General features: G+C 42.2%; 1 protein-coding gene across 1 annotated transcript; it reads right to left on the reverse strand.

Moving 5' to 3' along the window:
* Positions 1 to 1,676: 1,676 nt before the first annotated feature.
* Positions 1,677 to 18,292, reverse strand: tm9sf4 (transmembrane 9 superfamily protein member 4; the record flags this gene model as incomplete). The annotated part of the gene is made up of 18 exons (XM_084554041.1): positions 1,677 to 5,262; positions 5,585 to 5,674; positions 8,428 to 8,547; positions 8,757 to 8,820; positions 8,919 to 9,094; positions 9,981 to 10,064; positions 11,019 to 11,094; positions 11,233 to 11,314; positions 11,429 to 11,561; positions 11,648 to 11,718; positions 12,025 to 12,136; positions 13,135 to 13,250; positions 13,326 to 13,449; positions 13,612 to 13,756; positions 13,899 to 14,055; positions 14,164 to 14,263; positions 15,935 to 16,045; positions 18,272 to 18,292. Coding segments are annotated over 18 exons (1,932 nt in total), but the record flags the coding sequence as incomplete, so codon positions are not given.
* Positions 18,293 to 18,774: the final 482 nt, after the last annotated feature.

Genomic DNA, 18,774 nt, shown 5'->3' on the forward strand with positions numbered 1-18,774 from the left:
CCATCCCCAGCAGGATGCAGGCACAAAAACACTTTAGGAACAACTCAAAAAAACATGAAGAACAGAACAAGGTGTTGACCTGGCCTCCAAATTCACTAGATCCCAAACTGATCAAATATCTGTGGGATGCTGCACACTGCGTTACTCCAACTTCTGCAACGCTCACATGAAAATGCACTGATCTAAAAAAGACCTCTGCCCCACAGACCGTGTGAAGAAGAGCAGATTTAAACCATGTACTTGGATGAAACTTTAAAACTTAAACCCTGGGAAATGATCCATTGAGATCCACGGATACATTGAGGAGAACTAGATACCAGATGGGACATGCTGTACCTTACAAATGAGAAACAAAATAATAATCCTACAGCTCTTCTAGACTTTCCAAATGAATCAAATTCATTCATCTTCTGTAATAGCTTGTCTTCTGGTGGGTCACAGGGGCTTGGGCTGGAGCCTATCCCAGCTCTCATTGGGGCGAGAGGCGGGGTCCACCCTGTACAGGTCTCCAGTCTATCACAGGGCTAACACAGAGAGACACTCACACCTACGGCCAATTTAGAATCACCAATGAATCTAACCAGCATGTCTTTGGACGGTGGGAGGAAGCTGGAGTACCTGGAGAGAACAGTTTTCAGATTTCAGATCCTAGTCTATTATTGCACCAACATAGTTTCAAATGTCTTCCCAGAATATTTTTGGACTGTGTGACTGGTGGTGAGTCCTGCATTGTGCCTAACCCTCGCACTGGACCCGGGGTCCTGCATCATGCCTCTCAAGACCTTTACCAGTGCGCCTGCCTTCCTTCCTGCCTGCATATCTGAGTGTCAAAGACTGCCCTAATTATAGTACCATGAGGCTAACCTATACTTACATCAGCTGAGCAGACTCTCACACATGCACTTATGGGATGCCAACTGTGCCATAACTCAGGAATAGAAACCCTTTGGGTTTTGTAGAATTTACTTAGGAGGAACCTGGAGGGCTCGTAAAAGGGATCTGAGAAACGGGCAGAGACACCACAACACATAAGGCTGTGTCATGTGATCACATCCTTCCAGACACACAAACACAACAGAAAACCTTCTGGAGGGAGGTTTTTAAACTATTCACATACTATACCTTCGAAATAATTTATTCAGTTTCATTTTCAGAAGACCAAAGGACCAAGGACAGAACTTAACAGGATTACTGATTGGTCATAGTCCATAAACGCTTCAAGGTGCTCGCTGGACTGCATCAGGTTACAGAAGCTGGTGGAACTGAGGCCAGACTTTCTATGGATCCTGATAGCAAAGAAAGATTGGACCGGACGTGAGATAAGTTTGCCACCCTGTCGTCCAACTCCACAACACCCCAACAATGACACGGGTCCAGATCTAATATGCAACAGGACAAGGTTCTCGGTCATCCACGTCATGGCGCATCCAAGAAAAACAAGCCGAAACAAAGAAAACTGGACTCGCAGAGTTTCTTGAAGACGTTTCATCTAAGCTGGGGGTTTAAACAGGAACATTTGTGGGCGTTACCCATCAGAAACTTGGACGACCTGATTACTTTCTCCACTGAATGAATCCTCTAATGACCTAACGACGGCCAGCTGCTCTTCTCATCTGAGAAAACCACGGCCCAAACCTCATGAGCCGCCTTTGTTTCACCATCGTGTTTTGGAGCAGCGCTTTCATCGGGCTGATTCAAAGCACCTGTAAAAACACAATCGATCGAGGAAGTATAATGTTTAGGTAGCATGCTAACATTTGCTAATTAGCATTCATTCATTTTCTGTAAACCGCTTGTCCTTTGGAGGGGGCGGCTGGAGCCTATCCCAGCCGTCATTGGGCGAGAGGCGGGGTACACCCTGGACAGGTTATCGCAGGGCTAACACAAGTGAACCTAACCAGCATGTCTTTGGACGGTGGGAGGAAGCTGGAGTACCTGGAGAGAACCCACGCAGACACAGGGAGAACATGCAAACTCCACACAGAAAGGAACCAGTTGGCCAATGGATTAGAACCCAGAACTTTCTAGCTGTGAGGCATCAGTGCTAACCACCCTCTGCACTTTAATTTTAATTTGATCATGATTAAAAAAGTGCGAGGATCATCAAAGTCAGCCACCACGGTTCATCCTGGGGCGGCTTAGTAGGTAGAGTCAGTTGTACACAACCCAGAGGGTTAGCGGTTCGATGCCCGGGCTAAACGCCGAAGTGTCCTCGAGGAAGACACTGGTCCCCGCTTTGCTCACAGTGCATGCCGTGTGTATAAATACCACATCCAGAACGGAACATGAAATTTCAAAGCAACTTGTCAACACACAACACGCAGAACCCCATTTTCATATTCAACTTGTCATCACTTTATTGTTTTGTCGTCGTACATTTTGGAATTGGACATTCTGTAAAAGAAAACAAAGAAGAAAAGAAACAGAAACGGGCTCCTTTTGAAGGTCGTCGTGAGCGGTCATGCTGTTGGCTCAAATGGAGACGGGAATCATCAACGAAAGCGCCACAAACAGCGAAAAAACGCAACAAATACAAAGCTGGTTTATTTACACTGTAAAACCCTTGATCATACATATGCACGCATGACTCTGGGTGGTGGAGGGTTGGGGGGTGGTGGTAGAGGGAGCTCTAAATCTGTCTGTAAAAAAAAATAAAATAAAAAAAGAGCTCCTCAGAAATGTTTCCACATAATACAGGAGAGCCGAGAGTGGCGCGGTGAAGAAGAAGGTGATCGGAATAAATCAAGAGTGACGGCTCAAACTGAGGCAACCTCTGAGACTTCAAGCCACTTCTCTGTAGTGAGCGACGTGGGTGAACTTAAAAATGAGTTGGGATTGTTTCAAGCAGCTGATTCGTAGCAAGTGTGGAGTTGGCGACGATGACGAAAGGACGGGACATTCATCTGTTCTGGCCCTGGAGAATCAGGGTCCATCTAGGCACCTTTCCCTGTCCCCCCTCTGCAACCCTGCGCTAACTTTTGCAGCTCACAAACACGCACACAAAACGCCTTTTCATTCGTTTGTGTTCTTATGCAGGGCAGCAGAGACCGGGAGCCGCCCCGCGCCTAAAAATATACAGCAGACTCAGACAGATGCTAATTTGTCCGTAGTGTCGAGAAAGGGTCGGTCTGACAATTTAAGACACTTGCATGCTTTTCTGCCGAGAGTCAGATGAGAAGATTGACGCCACAAAAAAAAAAAAAAAACATAAAGTGTGGCACAAAGTAGCTACAGCTAGCAGCTAATTTAGCTAACCATGGCTGTATATCAAATAAAAAACTACTACTGGCAGCTGGCTAGCTTAGTTTAGCATATCTAGCTAGCTTGGCTATGTAGAAAATTAAAAACGGCCCCTAGAAGAATCAATAAAACTCACTATTTAACACATTTTGTCTCGTTTTAACTGCACAGAAACCATTTCCGGCCTTTAAGCCGAGCTAAACCGGCTCATATTTATCCGGCGGCGTCAATCTTCTCACTTAGCTTCTCGTGCTACGTGACCCAGAGAATGACATTTTAAAACCCATCCTGTAATGTGACTGATACTGTAGCTGGATAAATATATATCATGTGACTTCACTACGGTAAAATACAATGGTCATCTATGGGAAGCCCTTTTACTTGAGGTGCTTGTAAAGCTTTTTGTTTTAATCAGATTCTACCCACGTATTAAATGCGTTTTTTTTGTTGTTTTTTTTTTTAGTTTTTAGCTGAATATTTTATACAATTTTAAAAATCAAGGAAACGTACGAGCTGCAATGCACAAATATGGATGTCAGCCAAAAAACAAACAAACAAAAAAAACACTGCTTGAACAGATACTGGATTACATTGCTGCGCTCTGCATCCTAGGACACGCCAAGCTCTGTCCAAATGAATCCACCGCTACTGTAAAAATGTACCACACATTAGATTCAGGCTTATAGAAACGAGGCATCATCATCTTCATCATCTCAACCCCCCCACCCCACCCACAAAAAAAAATAATAATAAAAAGGTCCTTTGAAACAACTTTTCCAATTTGCACTTTCCATTACTGCATAGTTCAGCAGGCTGCGGGCACTGCTAAGGCTACACTCACGGCACGGTTAACGAAGTGGAAAACAGATTTATGTTGTGGACTTTCAAATACAAAAGGTTCCTCCTCCTCCTCCTCCTCCTCCTAGTCATTTGTCCAGCGGCTGCACCCACCAGTCCACCGCTGTGTGGGGTGTTCAGTCTCACTCAGAGCTGCTAAATAAACTGACAAGAACAAGAGACCCACAGTTTTGAAGGAGAAGCTAATATTTTGATTAACAGTGAAATCTGAAATAATCATAATAAAAAAGAATAGAGCATTTAATTTATACGTTTTTGTGTGTGTGTGTGTGTGTGTGTTACAATGTAGAACTTGTAGAACTGCCCAGCATAATTCTCATCCATACTAGTTCAACACACGTAAATGTTAACACCATAACCACAGCTGAACTAACCCCAATCCTTCCCTGATCTGCAGAGTCTTAGAAAGTCACGTGTAAATAATAATTAATAAAAAAAAAACAGCGACGATGGAAAGAGTAAAGACAGAATTCATGTAAGGAAATCAGAAGAGAAAATAGCTTCCCAAGGAGATGATTGGAAGAAATTAAGTCACAGATAAATCCTAGGATGACAAAAATAAAAACTTGGATAAGTTAGATTCAAAAAAAAAAAAAAGAAAAGACAAAATGTGCAGAAACCATCATTAGACAAGCTTTGGCCCGCTGTGTTTGTGTGCAAGAGACGGCAGAAGACATTAAATGTCCCGGCAGAGGAAGATTTTCCTCTGGGTCTCTGTCCTGGAAAGAAGAAGAAGGGAGGTGGGGGAGGGAGGGGAGGGAGGGCAGGTAAGAGAGAGAGGGGGGAGAAGCTGGTTTAGCTCTGCCACCTTGCTGTTCTTCACCAAAGAGGCCAGCGGGTAGGGTTGTTGTTGCACCGTAACATGCAACCCTCTCGTTCCCTCTGCACACAAGTCAGTGCTTATTGGACACGAATAAAAAATATATATATATTAAAAAAAAAAAAAAAAAACACACAACGTGACCCAAAAAAACAAAACAAAAAAAACAATGAGAACAGCAGCGAGGTGACGACTCAGTCGATCTTGACTGCAGCATAGATTTTCCTGATGAACATGTACGCGGCGTAGAAGCCGATCGTGCCGGTCAGCAGCCAGAAGGACAGGACCATCAGGGCGGTGTAGCCGAAATACAAGAGGGAGGGGATGAACTCCACGATGTCCAGCTGGGGGAGGAATGGAAGAGGAGAGGAATCAGATTCAGTTCCTCCAACCGTCTAGTTAGTATTCACTTCCATAAAACTGGTGGACTTGTAACAGACGAGGCTTTTAAAATGGTCAAGAAGGAGACTTGATGGCGTTCTTTGTTTAAAAAGTGCCCGTCAGATTGTTTAGACTCAACGCCCTCAGCTTGAAATGCAGATTTTCTGTCAAATATTTAGGGATACTGTCAACAGCCGTGTCCAATTTAGAAATGTTTTATTTTCTTCGGCTGAAACAAAGAAGAGTTTGTTGTTGAAGTGTCTGAAGCAGCTTTTGTTTCATTACCTTGTTGACAAAGTAGAAGACTGCGTATATGAGAACGTAGAACGCTGAGCCTCCTGAGACCAGGAAAGTTCTCCACCACCACCGGTAGTCCTGACAGGGAGGAAGACAAACACAACACAGCACACAGATGAGCTTCACATGACGCAGAGGAGGTACATAGCAGAGATATTCACAGCTGTAAAACATTAATAACACCATTATAAGAACACCTTTAAGCGACTAGTTGAATATATCAGATGTGGACTTTTCTGGTTTTGAGTTGGGGCAATTCTTTTAATTGTCTGCCTCTTCTGTGTTAATGGGAACAAACTGAGAAGCCATCTTTAGTGGTTGCCAGTGCTGCACAACTACATTTCACTGTGACTAGATCAAAAACCAGGGGTGGCAAGTAACAAAGTACAAATACTTCGTTACTGTACTTAAGTAGATTTTTCAGGTACTTGAGTATTTCTTTTTCTGATGACTGTTTACTTTTACTCCCTACATTTGTACACAAATATCTGTACTTTCTACTCCTTACATTGGAAAAACAGGCTCGTTACTTTTTTAACCTCCACGGATGACAAGACGTAAAAGACGTGACATGATGGGACATGAATAGAACCATTGACATATATACACACATATATATATATATAATATAGACATGTATATATAGATATTATCTGTATATATGTCTATGACTAGAGCGTCGGACTAGAGAAGGAAAGTCGACGTTGCGCTTCCTGTGTTCTTCTTCTCCTGTTTTGAACAGGCAGCCTGTTGATTAGTTTGAGCTCTGCTGCCACCTAGTGACTGGAGGCTTGTTTATCATTCAAGCATCAATAAAGACACTAATACTGAAAGTCCACCTGACCCCACTATTTGAGAACTACTGGTGTAATCTGAAAAAAACAAATTCAGGTATGGTGTGGTTTCTGTTGCTATCATTAGCTTTTTGAGGATTTTTTGGAAGCTAGTTTACAACGTTAGCAATGCTATGGGAACACACCGTTATGATAGCATATAGCTAACACTAGCTGGCGGTTTAAAAACAACAACCCAGTAACCCTCAGTTTATTATTCAAAATGATCCAGATGCTCATGCAGGACATCTGGTCAATTCAGTCTAGATTATTCTGATAGAACGTTTTCATTTTGCAAAATTATCAACGGATTCATTAATGGCAAAATCATTTTCACTTTTTACTTAAGTACATTTCAGAGCCTGTACTTTCTTACTTTTACTTGAGTAAAGGAGTTGAATAAGTACTTTTACTTTTACCAGAGTATTTACTTTTACTAAGGTACAGAATGTGAATACTTTTGCCACCTCTGTCAAAAACTCTCTGCATGGTTGTGCATCTTGATCATTTAATATTAGGGATGCACCGAATATTTGGTGGTGGTGACAACGCGGCCGAAACAAGATGTTGTGATGACCGTGGCCAGTACACGTCTGCGGTGTGGACGGATTTCAATATATAAAGTATTATATAAATATTATATAAAGACCCACGGATAGCGATTTGCAAAACGTGTAATGCTGAAGTTTCAAGAGGGGTGCTTCAGCAAAGAATTTCTCCACGTCAGGTTTAATTTATCACCTGAAATCCAAGCATCCCGATCGGATCGCTATGCTGAATATGAGAGGAAGGCGGCGCAGAAGAGGAAAATCCCTTCGAGCACGCCCACTCCGTTTTTTGAAAAGGCAAGGAAGTTTCCCAGTGATGGTGCCAAGGTAAAGCACCACACGTGCCAATACGTCGATCACGATCAACCGTGTTCCACTGAAAAGCCTAATCATTTATCCGCTGCACCTCCAAAACAAACGGCAATGCACAACTTCAACTAAGACTACCGTCTTTCTTAAAGGGACAGCGCTATTTTTCTAAAATTTTCTTAATAAAAATAAAAACAAATACACTCAGTCTAACCGCACAGTGGATCGACACGGATTTCCAGCTGCAAAAGATTCTGCTCCACTATTATTTAATGTTCACAGGAATGGGGTCAATGGGGTGATTCAAACATTTTATTTTGAATTTTATTTAATATTATCGTAGGAATATGCCAAATAAATATTTTCATAATTTTGTAATTTATTCATTGAAACATTAATATTAATTTATGCCATTGCAGTCACATTTTTCAATATATATCCTTTTTGTCTAGCACCTGAACTATTTTATTTGGATGTGCGCACCCGGATTCACTTTTAGTACACAGTCACAGCCATGAATGCAATGCTATTCATAATTTCTTTTGGTGTTTCAGTTTTCGGCCTTGGTTTCTTCATTTTCGGTTTTCGGTTTCGGCCAAGACTTTTCATTTCAGTGCATGCCTATTTAAAATGTTATGGTATCTCCACATGTTCGTTCTTTTAGAGGCTCCCTTTATTCACACCACTGAACTCTTTTTCAAAAAAAAGCTCTTCAGCCTGTCTACAGCTTATCAAAGATCCCAAGGTGAGGTATTGTGTTTAACTGAAGACTTTCAGTTTTAGTAAAAATCAGATTTTCACATGAACCAAGGCTGCAGGTCTAAGAGGATACGGTGATGGATAATTTATTCAGACAAAATAAATATCTGGTTCACGGAGGCTTTTGCTTAAATAAGAAAGCTATGAACAAATAAAATACCTATTCTGTTAAAGTTTAAAGTCTAAAACTGGGACGATTCTGCCTCAGAGCCTCCAGTATTTTGATCACGTAACCAGCATTTTGTGTCAGACATACAAAACTAATATACTGAACGATAAACAGTCGAGAGTTACCAATGTTACAGATGAGAAGCAGAAACAAATAGTCTATAATTACCAGCGATAATTAAATGTGCCTGGACAAGAAATGAAATGACCTTACCTCTGCACAGAGCTGGAAATAAACCATTACGATGCTGATCTGAGAGCAGGACACCACCAAGATGATGAAGACCAGAAAGAGGAAGCCAAACAGGTAATAAAACTGATTCTCCCAGATGGCCTGTAGGTGGTGACAAACACACACAATTAGTCCTGAGAGGAACAAAGCCACTGATGATCTGACCAACAGTCTAGTTGAACTTACACCAGTGGTGGGTCATCAGGGCTAAACTTTATCAAAATCACTGACTTATATTTAAATATTTTTTCCTATTAATCTTATTAAATTATTCCCAATAGACTATTTTTCACGTCCCGTCACTGACTTACACTGAATATGAAGAAGAGCTCAATGAACATGGCACCAAAAGGCAGGATCCCAGCCATGAGGATTCTAGTGGAAACAAAAGAAAACAACACATTAAAGGTACACTGCTCCTACTCATCCCACAGGAACAGAACACAGGTTGTTTTGATTATGTAAACACTCACCCTACAAACTTGTTCATGTACCAGCGCTGCTCGGGGACCTGCCGAGGGATCTGATTGGTGCGCACTGGGTTATCGTACGGCTGCTTGCGGAAGCCGAAGTAGTAGCCCAGGTAGACCAAGGGCATGGAGATACCGAACCACATGCACAATAAGGCCAGCATCGTGGTGAAAGGAACCTGAAGTGAGGGAAGAGAGCAGGGACGGAGGAAGAATAGTCAGGAGAAGAAAGGATGTCCTACAAGTACGAATATCCTGATTGGTATCCGGATATTTTTAAAACGATTGGATCAGTATTGGTTGCAACGAAACAACAACAAAACACTGAACGTTTAAAAGAAGAGAAAAGTTTCCTGGAGACAGCGTCAAGGAGAAACATCTTCCAGAGAGGGTTAGGGAGTTTATGGCAGCGTTGGATGACCAGAACATTTCTGGAGTAGAGAACACAAGGTACCAGCTACCCTCTCCACACTACATTAACTTTGACTGAAAGATTTATTGGACTGAATCCAGTCCAGTCTAGGAGAAGACAAGGAAGACAAGGACAGACTTTAGGAAGACACAGGAGACCAACTCTAGGAGAAGACAAGGAAAGACTTACAGGCTACAGGAGACCAACTCTAGGACATTTAAGATCTGATCAGGACACGGATTGGCCAATACTGAATATTTAAAGATTGGTATCGGTCCATGAGGCGAAAAAAATAATTGATCGGGACATCCCTACCAACAAACCATGTGATTGTACTGATATTCTTAAAATCAGAGTATGAAATAAGTCTACACAAATGCGCTCGTGTCCTCATTGGCTACAGATGCAGTTGATTCTGTGAGCTGATCTATCCGGTATGGGACCTCCCCTCCCCATTGAGGGATAACTCAGCCCAGGACTCCTGTAGCCTGAGATGCACCAGCAAAGCCCCAGCATGCACCGAAATAGGTGTTTGTGTCTTCAGTTGCTTTGGAATTTAACCTTTTATGATGCATATAACCAAAAGACATCTGCTTGCCGTTTCCCTGATGCATACTTCTTTAGATTGTGTAGGTCTCAGTAATGGTACTCACTGCTCCAGAGGAGTGTTCTCCCCAGATGAAACAGTTCAGGATGAAGCAGATTCCAAAAACCACTGCAGGATACAGAGTTGCTGTCTGAAAGGGGAAACACAACAAACATAGCGTCTCCGTTACCAACAGCACTTCTGCATTTACACACACAAAGCATGCCTTAAAGACATAAAGGCCTGTAATCTTATACTCTTAAACTCAGACAAAACAGAAGTCATTGTATTTGGCCCTAAACATCTCAGAGATTCATTATCTAATCACTTAGTTTCTTTGGATGACATTACCTTGGCCTCCAGTGCTACTGTGAAAAACCTTGGTGTTAAATCTGACGAGGATATATCCTTTAATTCACACATAAAGCAAGTAACCAGGATTGCCTTCTTTCACCTGCGTAATATTGTCAGACTTAGAGTGATGCTGAAAAACTAGTTCATGCATTTGTTTTTTTCCAGGCTGGATTACCACAATTCATTACGGTCTGGCTCCAAATAGTCTTTAAAAAGCCTCCAATTGATTCAAAATGCTGCAGCAAAGCATTGGCAGGAATTAGCAAGAGATATCATATTACTCCAGTTTTAGCTTCTCTTCATTGGCTCCCTTTAAAATCTAGAATAGAATTTAAAATCCTCCTAGGCCCTTAAAGGCCTAGCTCCAATCGTATCTTAAAGACCTCATTGTACCAGATCATCCCAACAGATCACTTCCGTCTCAAAGTGCAGGTCTACTTGTGGTTCCTAGAATTTCAAAAGGCAGACAACGGGAGGCAGACACCCTCTCTACTTTTAAGCTCAGGCTTAAGACTAAGGCTAAGACTACTCTCAGACTGTCATATAACATCATCAGCTATAACTTGCATTTGTATCTACATGTACGCTTGTGGTCAGATGCGTGTATCTATGACAGATGTAAGTTTATCTCGTTCCTCCTGCTCTCTTCTCTCTTTTGTCTCTGAACTGAATTGAAAGTGAGTAGACATGGCTGCAGAACTCGAGACAAGCATATTTTTTTTAACACTGATGACTCAGCTTATTGACTCACGCAAAATGCTCCCTTCCTCCACCGATGGCCCTTTAGTGTGCGGTACAGTCTGCCGGCAAAGTAGCCACCAAAGACGCTGCAAAAACAAACGTGAGAAAGTGGTGTAAAAAAAAAAGAAGAAAGAAATGCACGGCAAGAAAAGTGGCCCTCTCTTAATTTATGACATATATGGTGCTTTCTTAATGACGATTACAGAGATGAATATGGCTCTTACCCCATAAACATGAAGAGGAAGCAAGCAGTGGTCATCAAGGCTCCTCTACTAGACGGTGACAACATGCCCAACATGGCAACAACTATAGCACACACGAGAGTTAGAGGAGGAGACTGATACCAGGCTTAAGCTGAAATGCTAAATGTTAAGCTTGAGCTGATGACTCAATATCTTAGAGACTAGAAAACAAACTCACAGATGACGATGAGGATCATGCAAAAGAGCTGAATCCCTGAGCCCAGCAGAGAGCTGAGGATCATGGGATACTGAGGCGGCCTGAAGACGTCACCGTGGACGTTCTTCCATCCCGACTCCTCCATCGTGTCCTCCTGGTGAGACAAAGATAAAGACGAGGTCAAGAGGGCGGGATATAGCGATCTAATAACGCTCCTTTGTGGGCGGTGCATTCTCTTACTATGTCATCCTCTCTGTTGTAGTTAGCGATGTCCTTCCTCAAGGTCCTGATGATGATCATGCTGAGGATACCTGAGAGAGAGAAGGCAGGGAATCAGAGGGTGTCAGCCGGCAAGAATTCAACATTTTTAATGCTGTCGTCAAACTGAATTACCTTTTTTTAATGATTAAAATCACATTAACAAACTTTCTGGAGTCAAATGTAACTTGTGCAAAAAGTCAAGGCAATTTTTCTCAATGCAATTCTGACATTTTTCATATTAAACTCAAACTAATCGAATCAATTACATCTCTAAGCCCTGTTAGACATTATAATTGTTCTACAGTGAGATAAAATATGAAATATAAAAACTAGGCTTTATGATGTAGTGGACATACCAGAGAGGAAGAAGACGACGACCACAGAGTTGACGATGGAGAACCAGTGAATCTGGACATCGCTCATGGTCAGGTACGTGTCCCAGCGGGATGCCCACTTTATCTCGCTCTCCTGCACAGAGACGACAAGAGGCTCAGATGTCCTTCCTCACTGCTTCATTCATTTTAACTTCTCACCACAGATATTCATTAATACACAGGATTAGATGTAACAATCCCTTGTGCCAAAATCCCAGGCAAAACACATTTAGAGGCCCCGTTCAACTGAGAAACCTTAACAAACCTACAGTCATGTGATATGATGATTAACCTACAATCTAAATAAACTAAGTAATTGCTGCTGGCTTGTATGGCCCGCTCAGCAGCAGACGCTAACTCAAACCTTGTGAAATATAAGCTAACCTAACGCTGCTGGCTTGTATGGCCCACTCAGCAGCTAACCATAGCTACCAAGCAACATGAAGACATGAGGAACCTGGCCTAAACAACAGCAGTATGCAGCATGTCACTGGGGTTTTCAAGTGGGCACCTCCCTTCACCGATGTTTGGTTAAGTTAGGCCCACGACACCTCAAGAAGGCTTAACAGTGACTTCCAGCGTCCTGGAGTCACCCCCCTCCACGCTGCCACTGCACAACCCTGTTTTTCTCACCATTAATATTAGACAACAACTAATATTTCAATAATTAGCCTAGTCCTTTTATTGACAACTCAAAACAGGTGGAAAAAGTACCTGAACCTCAAACGAGAAACCTGTGTGTGACATCTTAAGTGCAAATAAACACCTAGATTCTTAGGGGCACAGTAGAAGTTAAGCAAACTGCTGTTGCCTCCAATGGATCGCTATTCACACAGTAACTTAACTCTACATGGCCACGATGTGGTTAATTAACCAAAAAAGTGAAAGAATTAATCATGGCGTACTCTAAATTCAACAATTCCATCTCTTTTTAGAGTTATTTGTTCACAGGAGTAAAGATTTATTCAAAAAAAGTATTAAAATTCTCCCCCCACTAGCTCCCTACCAGATGGGAACAGGGGCAAATACTACAATTAGGGCAGTTCATTCAGGGCTACAACCTGATCATGCTCGTGGTTAATTGTCACTGACCTCCCAGTGGACAGAGTAGGTGAAGAGGACCTCGTTCTCTTTGTTCGGGTCAATCTCCTGGGGGGCAGAGCCACTGGCGTCGGGCAAGATGCAAGTCTTTTCCACGGCCTTCAGATCTGAGCAGAACAATTCGGCGTCAACAATTGTATTTCGTGAAGGTCTGTAACATTACGCAACCCGTTGACACCGACCTTCCACTTTGACGCTTTGAGGTACGACCTCGAATCGCACCACCCTGTAGTTGTGAACCTCGCCCTCCTCGAGTTTCTCCCTGTGGAAGTACAGGATGAAGGACAGGTGGTTGTGTAGATAGAACTGGGAGGAGAGAAAGGACAAAGGACAAAACAAAGATTAGTACCTTCACAGATATATATTAATCACTACGTCTTTTATACCCACATGTGCAGGAGGCATGCACTCATTATTTTATGGTGCAAGTCCTTTGTTTACCTGCACTCTTCCCCCTATCATATCTACCTTGTTGTTGTCAACGAAGCCCAGTCTGTAACCATGTTCAAACTGGATATCCTTCACTATGTCCTTCTTCAGCTCCTCCTCCCCTCCTGCCTCTCTGTTGGAGTACATCTCCAACCTGGTGGCAACTGGAAGGTTATCTGCAATCCTGAAATGAGCCACAAGGATATTCTCAATTAGTTTAGGTTTCCAGAACCAAGTTATCAGACATACAAGGCAGAAGGAAAACAAACCAAACATATGTATTTTGTTCTGATCTCCTGCTAACAACAGTAAGAAGGGATGCTCACAGGTGAACGTAATACTCCTCCTGGACCCGCTCAGCGAACAGCTTGCTTTCATCTATGCTGAGCTTTTTCTTGCTGCACACAACCTCGCATTTCTTGTCCTTGCCCATCTCAACATTGTAGAGAGTATTCACGATACGATCGCCTCGTAGGACCTCCCCTAAAAAAAAACCAACAACAACAAAAAACATGCGTTAAAATAAACCACAGACATATGTAATAGGTATTTGTAAGACAAATTAAGAGGCAACGTTTTTTTAAAGCTTACCCAGGTTCTCTCCCTTGTAGAAAACAGTTTCTGGCTTACAGAAAGGCAGGGAGTAGTATTCATAAGGAAGCTGGGTGCGAGAGCTGGTCAGCTTCACCGCCTGAAAAACAAATGAGCCGATTGAATGATTTCGTCTAAACAGGGATATGCAAAACAATATTTACCCAACATTGTGGCTTTTTTCCAAGCACCTTATTTTTATTTATTTTTTTAATTATTATTCTTGTTTGTATTTTATTTTTATTCATTTTATTCGTGTTTTTATTATATTTATCACCCATACTACCTCCTACCTCTGCAATAACATGTACATATATAATCCCTTTAATTCCTGTTTACATTTGCACTTTATTCACTTTACTCTTACAGTCATGTTTACATCCTCCATGGACGGTTTAGATAGCTAATACATCATCTTCTTTTTTATATATATACTTTGTATTATTCTGTTTTTTTGTTCCTTAAAAGTGTCTTGTACTTTAACGTCATGCTGCTCACTTGTGCCTTAAACTGCCCCTCCGGGGACAAATATAGTTTTCTGAATCATGAAAGACGTAGGTCACGCTATTCTGGCTGTGGCTTTCTAACCATGTAGGAATTAGTTTGTTTAAACTACAAAGCAAGTGTGTGTTCAGGCATTAAGGTGGCTCCTACTTAACCTGGATGAATCCAGCTGTGTCTGGAATGTAGCTCTGCTAAGTAAACTTTGGTGTGGTTAAGATTTTTTTTTTTTTGGTGAAAGTAAAGTACACTGAGGTTTAACGTGCTGCAGCCAGCTGAGAAGACTCTACACTAACTGTAGAAACTAGAGCTGCAACGGCACGACCTAAAAAGATGAAATGTGTTATATTTGTGAAAAAAGCAGAAACAAGAGCAACTGAACTTGTAGTTTCTTGAAGACGTTTCATCAGTTTTAAGTTCTAAAAGTGTTGGTGATGGAAATAGGAACATCTGTGTGTGTGTTAGAGGGTGACACGGGAATCAGTTGTCGCTCCCATCCCATCCTGAGCCCACAAAAATACTCCCGTCATATCCCGATCACGTGACTGCCCCCCCTAAAAAAAAATCCTGTCCCGCAAAATCCCGAGAGAAAGACTCCCAAATCCCGTCCCGCTCCCTATGTTGTTGTCTAAAGTTACCAGACTCTGTTGCCCAACTTGCCCCCCCGTAGCATGTTTGATTAATCGCGGTCAAATCACTGAGGTTGCCTCGGAAATTTAGGCTACACTCAGGCTATACATGCGTCATTTTTTTTATTTAATCTCCGGCTCCGTCCCGCCTGCTCCCGTTGATTATCTGCTCTATCCCGTCTCTATCACGTTACCAACAGTGAAATTGACTCCCGTACTGCGAGACTCCCGCAGGAATACCGTGACCCGCAAGAGTCCCGAAAAATGGTCACCCTCTAGTGTGTGTTACTCATCAGAAACCTGTTTGACTGGTGTCTGTTAATGACCCAACTATTAAACCAACATCAGTCTGTAATCGGTTTGCAAACAGCATAGTTGCTGAAAGGACAAGATGGCAAGCACACTAACTGCAAAGAGTGAGTCCCAACTTTCCTACTGCTGGTAGGCTGGAATAAAAATGTGTGGAGGTTTGTATTTTAGCTCCATTTACTGAGGTGACATTCCCTGATGTTGTGACCTAAGCTGGGCATCCATGCGTATATGGGAAGTCCAGAGAACCCCATTTGAGATCAAACTCTTCAGTGCGTGGGAGAAAGTGTGGTTCACAATCACAACAATCTATAAATGCGTTTTATTCTTACCTTAATATCTACTACCTCTCCCTCATGGAAGTCTCTGGGAGCAACTCCGGGAACGTAGAAGGGGTGGACCACAGGCAGCAGGGATAACAGCAGCAAGGCCCACCACGTCTCCTGCAACGCCACACCGCCGATGTTTTAACACGCAAACACGACATGTGCAAACACGACATGTGCAAACAGGAGATCTGACGAGTTAAAATAATTGTGTGCACTGATGCGATGAGGACGAGACTGATGACTGTACAGCGACAGCAGAGTGAGCGTGTAATGTCTTTAAAGGGAACGATCCCCATTGATGCCTCGATAACTATTTAATATCTGTAACATCACCTGTAAAGTTGTTGTTTTTTTGTCAAAATGCACCAAAACATCTGTCAGCTAAGGGGTGCTTATCTTTAAATATATTATTAACTCAATGCAACCAAAAACCTAACCTATCAGGCATAACATTATGACCACCCTCCTAATATTGTGTAGGTCTCCAAAACAGTTGTGACTCATCAGAGAATGGACATGGGGCTTCTGAGGGGTTAGTGGGGGGTCTTTGAGGGGAGGGGCCTCTGTGGATCATCCCACAGATACTTGATCAGTTTGGGATCTAGTGAATTTGGAGGCCAGGTCAACACCTTGTGCTGTTCTTCATGTTTTCATGTTGTTCCTGAACCATTTTTGTGTTGTGGCTGCTGCCATCAAGGAGTGTCATTGCTATGGGGTGGGGGTGCCTGGTCTGGTCTAGGTGGGTGCTACATGTCTAAGTAACATCCACACCAATGAATGCCAGGTCCAAACATTTCCCAGCAGAACATTGAACTGTCACAAGATGGTTTAAATGTTATTTACTTCTCCTGTCAGCGGTCATAATGCACAGTAATAGATGGAGGTCCCATCTAGCAAATAACGAGCCATGTTATGTTATAATTACAACAATGTCGTAAAGCCAAAGCAAAATCCAAATAGTGAAAATGAACGATTAGGGAATGAATGTACTATATATTTCTCAAAACATAATGTGTGCATTTCAGTGCAGAAACGTTGGGTGTTGATTTGCATGAACATCAGCTTGTGATGATTCTCTGTCCTACAGGTTCTATAGCCTCCAGAGGTGAGACAAAAGACAGTGTGCCTTGAACTGTTACCCGGGTGATTAAACAGTGGCAGTTTCCTGGCAGAGGGGAAGAAAGAGCCTCACATGACATCCACACTAGTGTTTAGCAGAAAGAGTGTGTGTGTGTGTGTGGGGGGGGGGGGGGGGGGCAACAGTCCTCCACATACCTTCCGTGGGACTGGCTAAAGTCAGCACAAGACCTGATGCTATAGGGGACGATTGTTAAGTCTGGTTAGACAATGATCTCAGCTATGAAGAGGAAACGGATTGACAATCCTGGCGAATCAGGAATAAGAGTTCAAACTTACATCGAAATGTTAACAAACTGGATTTATACAGTGCTTCTATCCAGAGCCCTGTCTCCCTTGGTGTGCATATCCACCCACGTCTACATCCTGAAGTGCAAGCGGTATCAAACTTGGCCAACTACACAATCTACTGTCCTGTGGCATAACCGGAGTAACCGCCTTCGAGAAACTACATAGCAAACTCAAAAGAGGGGAAATACTATTTTACAATTATTATCATGACAATTTGTGGATATTAAGACGTTACAACATGTTGCTAATTAATAAGTGTGATCAACAAGTCCATGCATGCCATTATGTACCGTGAGTTCTCATACTGAAGAGGAGGAAGTAAGCATGCATGGCTACTGGCTGAGCTGCACACATGCCATCAGACGCTATCAACACGGATAAATAACAAGGCTACTTTAGTTAGTTGTTGGCTATTTTGTTTTTCTTGCTGTGTGCGCATTTCGTGGCTAATCTCCAGTTTTCACGCTAGCATCGTTCGCACTATTCACCACGCCGGCAACAGCCTCAAAGCGACGCTGCCTTGGCAGGTATGCTAACGGCTAATGCTGCGCCAAAGTTCGCGGAGCTGACTTTTCACCTCGCCGTCAAACCAAATGACAGTCTGACAACCGAGTCCGCCGCTGTTTGTTCCCCGTCGGCGCGGATTTAAATCCCACGCAAATTATACAAATCAGTTTTAAGAGCCCCCAGCTCACTGACAGTCAAGCTAGCTGAACGTTAGCTAGCTAACTCAGGTAGCAGGAGATCGTCAACAGTCAAACAGCAGCGTAACGAGTAGACGTTAAATGTTGTTGTCGGTTTAGGTGTGTCCCTACTTTGCCACAGTCACACCCTTGCCTCTTACTTAATTATGAAAAGTACAGAAATGAGCAATGAATAGTTTGAAGAAAAAGAGTTCGTTTTTTCACTTACCACAGCCGCGGCCGCCATTTTGAATACGTGTCATTAGTGACGTTGCGGAAGTGGCTCACTGTGGTTTTTCTTTCGATTAAAAAAATATATTTTAATTTATTATTATTATTATTTAATTTAAAAACACACCCGGACATGTCTAGGGCAAATAAAAATCCTGTTTGTAATTAAAATAATGAATTTCACCATTAAGGAAAATATACCTCAAGTACGAAATATGAAAGTTGTCAATTATAAAATATTTATTATTCCTCTTGACTTTATACAAATGCAGCATTTTAATGTATATTCATTTTGTTATTGTTTGAGGTAGATTAAATTTTAATACTTAGTAAGATGGTAAAAATCTTTTCAACTGTATTTGGTTAAAAATAAATAAATAAATAAAGACACTATTACAGAGAGCCCAAAGACGATTTAGCCCAGCGAATACAGCAAAGAATTTTTTATTTATTAATTTTTTTACTAAGACCAAATTAACATATTTGGAGTTTCTTAAATAG

Source organism: Chelon labrosus, assembly GCF_963514085.1.
Source record: "Chelon labrosus genome assembly, chromosome: 10".
NCBI classification, from domain to species: Eukaryota; Metazoa; Chordata; class Actinopteri; order Mugiliformes; family Mugilidae; genus Chelon; species Chelon labrosus.